Raw genomic sequence first — 13,068 nt, 5'->3', positions numbered from 1 at the left:
TAGCTGTATCAAACTAAAAACTGTGTGTGTATGTATCTGTATATAGGGAAAAATGTGAAATGTTCTTGAAAAACCTCTCTAATAAGCTGTGTTACAGGCACCTGGCTGAATCCTTCTGAGATTCCCTATTTTCACAACCCAAGCAAATAAATTAAGGTGCTTTCCAGCCAAATTCATGATTCCAGAGTGAGAGAAGATCAGAGTTTTCACATGTGTTTCTGTATAATGTCCTTGTAATTGTTTGCTCTTTGGCTGATGCTGCTCCCCTAGTGTATGGACTATAAACAGAATAGAGGACGAAGAATGCTGGTCCCCTAGACGTGCAAACAGGTGAAAGCTTAATTGACGTGAGTTTATGATGATCATTCAAATGTTATTTGACATGGTTTATTTGAAATCCCTTGACCCTGCGTGTCAGAGAAACCTATGTGTGTCCTTTTAAGGCCTGATCATCAGCCGCGGTGTCAGTTTCTGCAGTTTTCTCCCAAGTGTGAGAACATCATTGTGTTTTTTACATGCTCCATTTAAATCCTTCTGACATCTGCGTGGGCTGCTTTCCATTCATTAACATAGGGGAGTTGCATCTTCTTCCATGGTGGCTGGTCAGACGCCAAAGGCAGATTAAGTTTCCTTGAGTGAGGAACTTGTCATTTAGGCTCTTTGAGCTGGAGCTGGGAGCTTTGGCAGCTCTGCGAAGAGGCAGTGAGAATCATTGCCACAAAAATGATTTTTGTGTGGTCCTGCTGTGTGCCCCTGGATTTCAAATTTGATTTATGGCTGCTCATTTAAAAAAAAAAAAAAAAAAAGTCTGCATTTGATTTTGTTGCAGGAGATTATCATGTAAATACTGTGGCATACATACTTAATTCTGAAACTGTGGATTATTTCTAAAATTAAACTCATGGTAATTGCTGGCATATTTTCCAGTTCCTCAAAGTTCTCTGTAAACCCACTGTTGGCTGTGTATTTCCCTTCTTCTATTCATGTAGCTGCCTTTATTCTTTATGGTCCTGCTGAGGTCCCAGAGCAGACAGAAAGCAACTGCTAGAGAAATGCGTGAAGCACCACAGCTGAATGCCAGCTACTGCTCCCACAGATGGTCAGACTTCTGGAGACAGGACTGCAAACACTGGGGAACGTCTCACAGGACAGTGCACAGAACCCAAAAGCTTGTTACGGAACAAGGTGCAAGGAGCCTTGTCGCTGTTTGGGATAATTTAGCTGCATATAAATTTCTTCTCCTTCACTCCCTACCACTCTTGGCATTTACTATAGAGTGTTTAAATAAATCCTTTTCAATTTAGATATCCCTTCCACAACTGCTAAGAATTATTTTCATTTTATGTTTTAGTCTCAATTTCATTTGAGTAAGCTGTATATATTTTCGATCTAACCCTTTCTGGTCACAAGGCTTTTCCTATACGTTTTGGCGTATATCTTTGTTTTTAACCTGAAACATTTTGCTGTTGTGGTTTACATTGTACATGCCTCAATATGTCTGGGAATTATTTTTGCACAGGGTTGTCTAATGCTAGTGTTCTCATAATTATAGTTTACATTTTACATTAATATTTTCTGCTGCAAAAGAATTCAAAATGCTTAACAATTTGTAAGCCACAAAAGCTGTCATTGCTTGTGCAGAGTAGTAGCTATGGTCTGTGACTTTTTAAATAAGTGTTATATGTTTGTTGTTTTGCATTCAGAATTAAGCTGATTGAATTGCACTGATGGCATACTGTGTATAAGTTTAAACTTCCCAAGTCTGAATAACTTCTTTTTGTAAGTGCAGCATCTCAAATATTAGTTTGTATTTCATTTTAAGACAGGCCAGGTTTGACTTTGACATGTATAGGAAGTCATGATAAAAGTTATTTAGCAGTGATATCCTGGGGCAGATATTTAGTTTGTACAAATTGTTCTCTCTCCACTGCTAGCTGTCTCCATAAGAAGGAAGCAGTTGGCATTTAAAAATCTTGATTTGATGGAAAAAAGCATTAACAACAACATGTTTGAAAGGCAGGCAAATGCATGTTTATAAGTAATTTTCATGTTTTTAACTATGTGGATAATTAAAGAGTAGTAGTTCCAGTTCTTGAAAGCCTCTATCTGCAGTATATAGAAGTGGAGAATATTTACCTTCTAAGATAGCTCAAAGTGACACCTCTGCACATTCAGTTGTTCTGTACTGTTTTGCTTTAGCTGTGGGTGGAACAGATCGGAAAAGTAAGAAGTGGATTCCCGTCTTCAAATTAAAAATGGAAAGACTTTGAGCTTAATGTAGAATAGCTGGATAAAATGTCGTGTATTACGGGGAACAGGGAAGGTAGCAGGAGTCCTTTGGTTATTGAAACTTAGGAATACACCAAATAAAGTGGCCCCGTGGTGTTCTAATGCACTGTGCAAATTGTCCATTTGGCATATTCCTCCCATGAAATGCTTAGAAACCTTTTGCAAATTAAGCTAATATGCAGTGTATTGTAGTTTTGTGTCTCTTTCTGTTACAGTCACCATTTACAGCTATTGTTTACAAGACTTCCTAAACAACATAAACACTGTAGAAAATTAAGCACAGTTGAGAGTAACTGCTTAAGATGTGCTTCTTGGTTCAGATGACTGCAACTTGAGATTTGCTGGCATGCATGAATGATTCAGGTGCCCTGAGGTGTCTGAGGATTGATGTGGCACTCAGATAACTGGAGTAACCTTCAAATCATGGAGGTTAACACTGCATTTACTTATGGTTTCCATTTTTTGACACTTAGTTGCTGAGTGAAAGAACACAGGTAGTTTTGGTTTGATGTACTGGGAAATCCTTAAAATGCACACATGAGCACTGCATTGCCCGGGTGCCTTTGTGATGAACCTGGTAGTTCTTTTTCTATAAAATAAAATAGTTTAATTGAACAACATTTCAACCACAGTAGATGAGCCCAAAATATTGTTGGTCACAGACTGCTGTGCATATTAAGCCCCAGTTATTTCCATTAGCTGTTACTGTAACTCTGTTATATGAAAGAAAAAAAATCTTTATCTATTCGGGTTTTTTGTTCACTCCTCTTAGAGTGTTGTGACAGCAGCTGAAGTAAAAACACATAAAATAACTGACTTTGCAGAGATGTGAGTTTGAGCTATGTTAGGAGATAAACATTCTCTACTTATAAATATTGTAGATGCAAGCTTTCAAGAGCAGGGACTATTAGTCTGCATTTACTTAAGTCAGTGCAAATCTGGAATGACTTCATTGAAATTGAAAGTTCAATAAGAATAAATTTATAGCTGCTTTACATGTGGTGATTTCTCTATAGAAATCTTGGCTGTTAAAATCTTTGTTGATTTTTCCTTTCCATTTGTGCCAGTGGTTCTCATTCATACCCCTTCAAGGCATTTTGAAGTATCAGTAGCAGTTCTAACAGCTGACCCCTCAGAATGTCTTTTACCATGAGCAGATGCTTATGAAGATTGGGGAAAGGGGGTTTCTTTTGCATTTATGGATTTTCTCTTTTACCTGCCTAAAATACACATCACACTTATCACAGGATAAAAATCCCCTTTCCCTCAAAAAAGTATTAGAGTGCTTTGAGTTTTGTACAGTATTTGATGCAAAGCATCATTGTTCTTACTTCACTGCTCTTCAGTTGATGACCGAATCCTGAGAATATTTACATCTTGGGTTCACCTGGCTGATGATAGGAAAGAGCACTGAAATGTCTAAGACAGCTGTTGCCATTTCTCTCCCTTTCCTTGTTTTGCATTATTAAAGGAGAGAAAAATGTAAAGAAAAAAGACTGCTTTTGAGATTAATGTTGTGATTCCTTGATCTCAAAGTCCCTAATTGCATTATATTCCAGGACTAAGCATAGTGCCAAAACATCGTGATCATTTGTAGTACAAAAGACACATTTTCTTTTGGATTGCTGCTACTTTCGTCTTCGACCTTGCTGTAAGACAAGTTTCCTCTATGTAACATCAATCCAAGGAGCTTGACAGATGATGTCTAGATTTTATTTTATTTCTCTGAGCCCTCTATATAATATAATTTTTGGCGTATGAAAATCTGGTGCAGTTGTATGGATGTGTGACCCCTGTGAATTTTAAATTGTTTTTCTGGAAATCAGTTTGCAAAAATTTGATCATGCATTCTGGAGTTTATATATTCCACAACTTTTTTTTTTTTTTTTTTTTTTTTTTTAATTTTCCTTTAATTTCAAGCTTCCAAAAAGATACTTAGAAACATGCAATAACTGATACTGTGGGTTTGGGCGTTTTGGTTTTTGTTTTTTTCCAAATCTGTGTACTCCAGTAAAAATAATGTTGTTTTAAGCTCAGTCATTTTATTAAGGTTTAAAAACCATCAGAGACAGTTTTTACATGTAAGTGAGGGATGAAGCATGTGTGCTATATTACCTAGAGTGGAATGCTTCCCTACTCTGCCCATATATCAACAGTGGTGTGAGCCTTGGCATCAGCTCCTACACGCGTGTCTGTGCTGGAGGTGGCTTTGGGTGCCTGGTGCACTGCTGCTCTGCGGCAAGTAGTTCTGGAAGTCCTGGACTGAGGGAGTGCCTCTTGGGAGAGCAATGAACTTACTGTGTGTTACCTGAAGAGCAAAAGGGTTGAAGTAAAAGAAGACAAAATGAAAATGCCTGCTATAGAAAGGCAAGAAGTGGAATAAACCTAGTTTTTTATCTCCACGCACCATTTCCACAAGTACTAATTGGATTACAGCTCTGATTCTTCTTCTCTGTCACTATCAATACTTATATACCTCAGCCTCTGTTAGTCCAATCAGAATGATATAAAGGAGTTTACACGATTTTAGTGAGGTTTGGGGTTTTTTTATCTCTTATACCCTTTCAGTAATACGTTTGTGTTATTTTGGAATGTCTTTGTCTTAAAAAGTGAATGCCTTTTTACGCAACAGTGCTCTTGCCACCTTTTGCTGTTGATGATATCCAAACTAAGAATTGCCTAGTATGTGAGTGAAAAACATGTAACTGAGCAATCCTAACCATGACAGTGGGCTTTTCTGGAGTCTAAATAGTAATAAGAAATCAGTGGGACTACTCGGCAAAATTAATAAATAAATAGAGAGAAATTTTATGGTTTTATGTCTGTGTGGAATTTTTATGCATCCTATGGGAATTGGGAAAAAAAGTCTGCTTTATCTTCATACGGATTTACTCTCCAACTTAAGTCACTACTGATATCCAAAAGAGAAGGAAAAAGAAGGAGGAATAGAGATTAGAGTTTTGTTTGGAAATCCTGAAATCCCTACCAGATATGTATTTATCTTTGGGACAGTATTCCAGTTTCCACTTCAGCAGTGGTACGTGACATATGATGTTCTCACTGTTAAACAATAGATTTAGAGCAAGGTGGTCTGCTCTCTCAGGGCAAGCTGGATTTGTTCAGGCGCCAGCCTCTTCTGGGAAGTTCTCTCTAAAGCTGGTGGGATGCAGGAGGTAGGACAGATTCTCCCCTGGTTCTAGAGCACAACAGTTGGAAAGAGCTTCTCAAGCGGCAGGGAAGAGGACAGAGAGGATATGAAGTTACAAGCAGAAAAAGTTAATTTAGTCCGATGAGTTTAAAATGAAATCGTCCTCTCTTTTAGGGTTGGTACAGACCTTTGTATTGTCAGGATACCATGGACCAATTTTGAAGTGGTAACACCGAGGTATTTGGATGGCAGACATCTGGATCAAGTGATATCCGCTGTAGTCTTTGTGATATTTTTATAAGATCTGGGGGTTTCTTTGCACAATTTTGCATATCTGTAACTTGATGGGATAGATAAGCAAACTGGTTGACCTCTGATGGAGATGAAGATTTTCTCTTATGTTGGGCTTCAGTTTTAGGTTCTGCAATTTTAAAGTAATTCTGTAAAATGTTTCTCATGGGTGCCACTGATCAATGGAATTAAACCAGTTCAATAGTGTAGCCCCTGAAATTGGGAAAATAAAAATTGGAAATGTACTAGAGAAAATAAATTAACAAATTGCTGTATAATGCTGTTTAGTTTGCTTTGAAGCAGATTGCTTGCTGTTGGAAGGTTAATATTGACTGTGCTTGTATGTTTTGTTTTTTGGCAGGTAACCCTGGACTGGCAGGTTATTACAGGACCTTTATACAGGCCTTATATTGTGGACTAAATCAGCAGTATCCTGTTTGGGTTGTGAGCCATGCCGGACATTGTAAGCCTCCTAGTGGTATGGAAATGATAGAAGGTACAATACTGTAACTTGTACATACAAATATTCGTAACCTCCCCAGTTCCTCCAGCAGACTTGTGCCTACTAAAAACAGCATGACATGCTTTTTAAATGTCTCCATTGTATTTCCTCAGAGCAGTTACTGAGGAAAAGGGTATTTTTAGGTGAATTAGATTTGCCAGTCAAATAAGTGCTATTAAGAGAATTTGCTGATTGCTGTCTTTAGAGACAAGTTATAGAGAAGAAGATCTAGAACGTGGTTATGTTAAAAGGAGTAGATTAGAAAAGTACATATTTTAATGAAATGTCCACTTTAGAGATCGAGTACTTGAAGAGAGACTTAATTATCTCTGAATTTAAAAACAGTTGTATTAAATTAGTGAATTTCTAGGAAGCAAGTAAATCTTTCTGAGGCTGGGGTGTGGGGCGTTTGCGGGGTCAAGGTTGCTTGTTTATCTGTTAAAAGTCTTTTGATATGCAAATTGCCAGCAAGACATGGTAGCCAACTTGAAGTGGATATTGTTAATGTACAGCATTGTAAGATGGGGGAGCCAATAGCAAATCCTGTCCTGAAAGCTGCTTAGTGTCAGAAGACCTCTGGACTTGGTCAAGCTGCAGTGATATAGCGGTAAATCAGTATGATTCCTTAGGACCACAAGGTTCAGCAATGTAAAGCAACCTGAAAATTTTGAAGAAGAAACTTTTAGCTATTTAGCATAACTTTCTCTCACTAACCTTTGCACCTGAGCTTTTAAGGCTTTTTATTGGTTTTTCATGTCAAGTTTGAAACTGAAACATGAAACCTGTATTTCTTTGGTAAAATTCCTGCCAGTCATTGTGTTCAAGTGTCAAACTACCAAATGCTAGCACTTTTTCCTGATAGGTGAGAAATCCCTAGGTTTATAATTTCTGGCAAAATGTTAACCATGGGATCCAGGTAGAAGTCTGGCAACTGAATGGAGCTGAGTTTATTGCAGAGAACATTTGCAGGTCTCATAACCTGCCCTGGGGTCACATCTGTAAGTGTGTAGTTAGTGAGAAGAGCCTTTGATGGTGAGAGATGTGTTCAGTCACTTGAGATGGCTGAGCTAGTTGAAATGGAGAGGTTTTTAGATGGAGCGAGCAGGGATGTTGTACAACTGTCCCACTTCCACTGTGACAGTCCCTGTGCTGCTAAGGACAGTGTAAATCTGGGGGAAGGAGAGCATCCAGTAGGAAAAAGGGAGCTGGTATCTAAGTTGAAACCAAACCTCCAGCTGACTTCATTGTGTCCTTTTTTGTTGACAATGCTCCTGTGAGAGAGGGGATTTTCAGGAATGTGGCACCGTGTTAGGATGGACAGGTCAGAAATGAAGTACCATGAGGACTGGCGCTGTGTCAAGTTTTATTCAAGATATTCACCCGTAACCTGCAGAATGAGAGTAAACAGTGAAATTTCTCAGTTTGTGGGTGGTACTTCATAGCATTTAATTAGTGGGAAGATAGTAGGTGTCAGGCAACTACAGAAACATCTTAAAAAATGTAATTAGTGGGCAAAAAGATGGTAGACGAGTGTCAAGGTAGATAAATATGAGTTAATGCATCTGATGAAAAAGATCTCCTTTAGTTGTGCCTGGGTGATCCTGAACTTGGAATTCTTTTGTAAAACTCAGGAAAGATACTGGCATCATCAGCGACAGTTCTCTAATACCGTCTCTCATTGCACAGCAGCAGACGAAATTTAAGTCAACAAAGCGTTGGACATAACCAGTGTTACAGACAAGGCAGGAGGCGTTGTTTTATTACTATATGTAACCATAGTGGACCTGCATCTTGAGTATTAGTGTGCAGTTCTGTTGGGCATCTCAAAGACAACATTTCAAGTGAAGCTGGTGAGTGTATGGGGAAAGGCAACTAAAACAACAGTGAGGAAGCAGCTTCCTTGTTATGAGAGATTAAATGGTTCTTTGGTTTGGGGAGCAGAATGCTTCTGAGGAGCACGACTGAGGTTTCCAAAATCATGACAGTAAATAAGGTAAATGCAAGACCAAATACACCAGATTCAGTAATGGAACTAATAGTCACTTAATAGTACTAGCTGGTTTAAAACAGATAAAAGAAAGTATTTATTTATGCAACAGATAAAAGATTTAGGGAACTAGTAGCTGAAGCACCGTACTGTGGGCAAATTATATTAGCAGACTTAAAGTGATAAAACAACCTAATGGCCAACTGGTCCGTAAACAGCTGCTGAAGGAGCCAGGTTCTTTGTTGTGCAGGTGTGCTGCCATCCTTGCTTTGGACACTGACTACCTCCGCAGTTCTGTGCTGCTCCTGGTCCCAATGCCATCTTATGGCAGGGTTGTGAGCCTGAGAGATTCACCGCAAAGGAAAGGGATGCAGAAAGTGGCCAGGCTTGGTTTCTCTCACTAAATAGCATCTACTCTTGCCACAGCTAAGCTTGGGATCTTGCTTGCCAGACCCATTAAGGTGTTTTGTGTATTCTCAATATCATGTACCAGGATCTGTACTTAGTGGTGCACTTACTGTAGCGCCATGGAGCTAAGAAAAGCATAGAAAGCCACTGATGGATAGTTTAAAAAATAATGAAAAGACATTTATGAGATGGTTTTCATTTTTTATTTTATTAGGAGCACAGGAGCAGGAAGCTCATGTCCTGTCATTAGTATACATTTAGACAATATTCCAGAATATTCCGTAAGGAGTCTTTTTCAAGCTAGTCATCTAAGGGAACTCTGAAAAGCTTAGTGACCTTTGGAAATAATTATGTTAGTACAGTTGCCATGGGTAATATGCTGTGCTTTACAGTAGTTTTGAATGTAACAAAAGGAATATGGTTTATTTTATACAAACTCAAGGGAAGGTACAGAGTGTCTAGAAGGCCTTATATTTTACCATTTTATGACAATGTAGGTTGCCTGCAGTGAGAGAAGAGATTTGGGGTAATTCTCTCTCATCCTTATGACGTAAAAGAAGTGAAAAGCAACTTTTGGATATTAGAAGATAGCTATCCCTATCTTTTACTTATTTATTGCCAAAAATGCAACTTTCACGAATTGACTATAAAGGTGCGATCAAAACCACTAAACTAAAAATTTAGCATCTTTGTAGTTTCCCGGGTGACTGAAAGGAATAGGGAGTCATGGACTCATTGCTCATGTTCTGCTCCTGCATCCCACAGGAGTTCTTAACTGACATTTTGTGACATTATAGCAAAAAAACCCAGAACCCCAAGAACCAACAGAAGCACATGCATAGGGACAGATAATTCTGTTCTCTGCAGCTCTTTGTTGCTTTCTAGGTTCTGGATTTCTCAGGCAAAGTTCCCGTAACAAGGACCACCATATAGGGTTGTGAAAACCACAGCAGTTATTAATATGCTGCATAAAACCAGAAGGTGATATTTTGGCAAAGAACCAGGCACAAAACTGTTATTGTAAAAATTCCATGTATTCCTTCATGCTTCTGATGGGCATTTCATAATGCTTTATTTAAAATAGCCTCATGCAAATCCTCTGAGAGTGTTCAGTATCTCTTGATAAGAAGGATGGGGGGCATAAATTGACGAAGATAATGTTTGAATCTCTGACACCATTGATTCTTTAAGTTTTTCAGATTGGAATCTAGTAAAACAAAAATGGAAGAAAAAAGGGGGGGAGAGGGGAAGCTACCAGGAAAGAAGAATTTATACTGATGTATTTAGAACAGGGATCTACAAACTTTTTGATCATGCACTAGTATCAGTAAAGAATTTCAATCAGTAAAAGATTTTTTTGAGCATGCACCCCCAATATGTTTTTCTTAATATACATTATATACATGTACTACTGCATTTCTAATATTTTCTTCCAGCACCCCATTGTGCATGCCCCCCACTTTGGAGACCGCTGATTTAGAGTGTGCAAGCGTTTAAATAGTACACTTAACATATAAATGATGCTGCCTGTAAAGTAAGAAAGGGTTTAAAATTAAGCAAATTGTGTTAGAATAATGTGCCTGGTTATATTTAGATCAAATAGTCTTTCTGAGACTTTCAAAATCTAATGCAAGTTTTCCAACAGCGGCCATCAGTCACAGACTACTTCCTAATTTACTGGGGGCATGTCACATAGCGATTTGAAAACTGAACAAAGCTACACCCTTCATTTTTACTTCTGTATGATATCCTTCTATTCAGAGAGCTCTTGCAAGCTATGCTCCACAGAGACACACAACATTAATTGAACATTTCATTGCCGAAATTCTGCTCCTAGCAATCAATGCACTGCACAAAAAGATTTGAAACCAATTTTTACTCAGTGAGTGCAATAAAAAAGTTATGCCTCAATTTCAGCTTATCCTCCTCAGCTTTTACAAAAGCAGTTGTTTTGAACACTGCTGTGACTGTAAAACAGGCCAACATCAATCCATAGGTGTAGGCAAAATTACAAAGAGAGCAGCAGTTTTCTAGCTCTCTCTTGTTTAAAACTGGCATAATCTGTATTGCTTTATAAATGTTCATATAATCTTAAAAGTGTTGCCTTTTTTCATTGCCTGATATTGAGACCTTGACTCATAGTTTTGCTAATGTTTAAGATATTCGTGCCTCTTGAACAGATGCTACCTAGGAACAAGTTCTTTTATAATGCCAAAACTCCTGCCTAGTTAGTTACTCCAATTGTTTACCATGCCAAATGTATTATGTTTGTATTGTAAGTCTTTTTAAGGTGCAGGTATTTGCACATCATTTGGTTAATTTCTACCTTATAAAGACACGTTTATAAGAAAGGAAATATGTATACAAATAGATCATAATTAAGATATGGCAAACTTTTCCTTAAAAGTAAAAAAAAAATAGGCAGGTATACCCACAGTTGATTTATTTTTTTTAAGTTCCAAAGCTTCTTTTTATGTGTCACTCCATTGAAGAATTTGCATTACACCTCTTTTGAGATTTCTGAGCTGGTAAGATATTCTGCTACATCCAACCAAGTAACGTATTAGATGTTGTGAGGGTTTATTTAAACTGCAAGTTATTGTTTCCTATATGAATATGTTAGAAGTACACTATAGCTCAGTGTCAACACGGGCTACTGCCTGAATGCTAGTATCAGTACATTAGTATTTTCCTAGAGATTAAATGGGTGGTCTTTTGACTTAGTTTCAAGACTAAAGGCAGGTCATATTGTCATGGTCTATAGCCATCAATGAATGTTTCATTTTATAGGTAGTGAAATCAGAAGAAAATAAATTGTGTTGAATTGCTCTCTTTTAAACATATGATTTCCCTTAAACAGGAACAGAAAACAGTTTAAGGAAAGAATGAAAAAGTACTTTGGTGCTTTTTAAAGAAATTAAATCACTAAACAGTGTTACTCGTAAATACTTTGTAAACTTATTGATTTAAAAAAAAGGGGGATAAAACTGAAAATAAGATAAATACTCCATATTTATTCACACTGAAATGATTCTGTCAAAGTGCTGGTATAGCTGCTCAGCTTGTGAGGGTGGGCATTACAATACGTTATGAATTGTGGGGACTGAAGCTCTGAACTTTATATTACAAAATCCAGTTGAATAGAAGTGCTTGAGTGCTACAGAAGGACTAAAGATCCATGTTTAGGAGTAGATCCTCTGGTGGCAATGAATTGTAGCCAGCTGGAAGCTTTTCAACAGCCTTCCAACTTCTTTTGATAGGAAACAAACTGCTAGTTAAAACTAACACATATCAATGAACAAATCCTGAAATTATTCATTGCTAATTTTGTACACATTGCTAATTCAAGTGCTGTGTTATGAATATCTCACTTTAAGGACTAAAAGACTCACTCTCACCCAAAATTTCTTTAAAAGCTGTGGAAAATTGGAGGTTAGATAGGAAACCCTTGACACTCAGTCTCTCCAACACATCCTTCACCCCCCTTTTTTAGCACTCTGGTTGGCTTTTGCCAGTAAAGGCTGTATAGAAAGCAGGTGTACATACATAGCCACGTCTTAAAATGGTCTAATTCTATGGACATCTGCTGTGGTTTGATAAGAAATAAGAAATACAACATCTCAGACAGAAATTAGAATGGAAGAACAAAGATTGGTTTTGGTTTTCCTTAGGACCACCAAGATAGTTTTTTTTGTAGCAAAGTAAGATTGAGAAATAATGAAAAATGAAGTTGGAAGTAAATGATTTATTGATTTTTGGTAATATTCTGTGTATGCCAAGTGCTATAGAAATATGGAATAGTGTGATTCATATTTTAATTGATTAAAGAGGCACAACCGAGGCATTAAAATATCATATACCTAATAAATGGGTAGTCATCAGTCATGTCTTAATGATACAATATTTGGTCACATGATAAATTATAATAAAGATAAATCTCTAGAACTTTCTAAACTGTACAGATGAGTATTCAGCTATACACAATCGCAATACAAATACTTTTTATTGTTTTAGCAAGGCGTGTTTATCCTTTGGAACAGATTGTCTACTAAACTTTCTGTTGTTTCTGAATCAGTATTAGGTAGCTTCTGAATGACAGGGAAGTTTGAGTGGCATTCTTAATAGCCAAGTTACAAGATAAAATTCTAGTTTGACCTTTTTTGTCCCATGGACTGTAGAAGATAATAGTGTGTCCTTAAAATCTGTTAAACTATCCTTAGTTCATTTTCCATGATAAAAAGAGGCAGGTAAGGATTGATTTGTAGTCCACCGAAAGAGTGTTTCTGTTGCTTTCTCTTTATGCAGGGAGAGTAGTGCCTTCAGACCATTTTGAAAATGAATTATATCCTTAAGAAGCAATATGGGGAAAGAGCGTGGAAGTGGTGGAGGGATAATAAATTATCTGTGAAGATATTGATTATGTGATCCCAAAATATTAATGTA

The 13,068-nt window shown here is 37.4% G+C and overlaps 1 protein-coding gene across 1 annotated transcript in view; it reads left to right on the top strand.

Moving 5' to 3' along the window:
* Positions 1-13,068, top strand: part of LOC104842134 (chromosome unknown open reading frame, human C2orf43) — a 125,086-nt gene that overhangs the window by 28,558 nt on the left and 83,460 nt on the right. The window contains exon 3 of the mRNA XM_010584251.1: positions 10,604-10,621. Coding sequence (XP_010582553.1) covers positions 10,604-10,621 — 18 coding nt within the window. The remainder of the gene's footprint in view (positions 1-10,603; positions 10,622-13,068) is intronic.

This window comes from Haliaeetus leucocephalus, unplaced genomic scaffold (assembly GCF_000737465.1).
Source record: "Haliaeetus leucocephalus isolate CR32 unplaced genomic scaffold, Haliaeetus_leucocephalus-4.0 Scaffold964, whole genome shotgun sequence".
Classification (NCBI taxonomy): Eukaryota; Metazoa; Chordata; class Aves; order Accipitriformes; family Accipitridae; genus Haliaeetus; species Haliaeetus leucocephalus.
The sequence above is the reverse complement of the archived record's forward strand: the minus strand, read 5'-3'. Positions and strand labels throughout refer to the sequence as shown.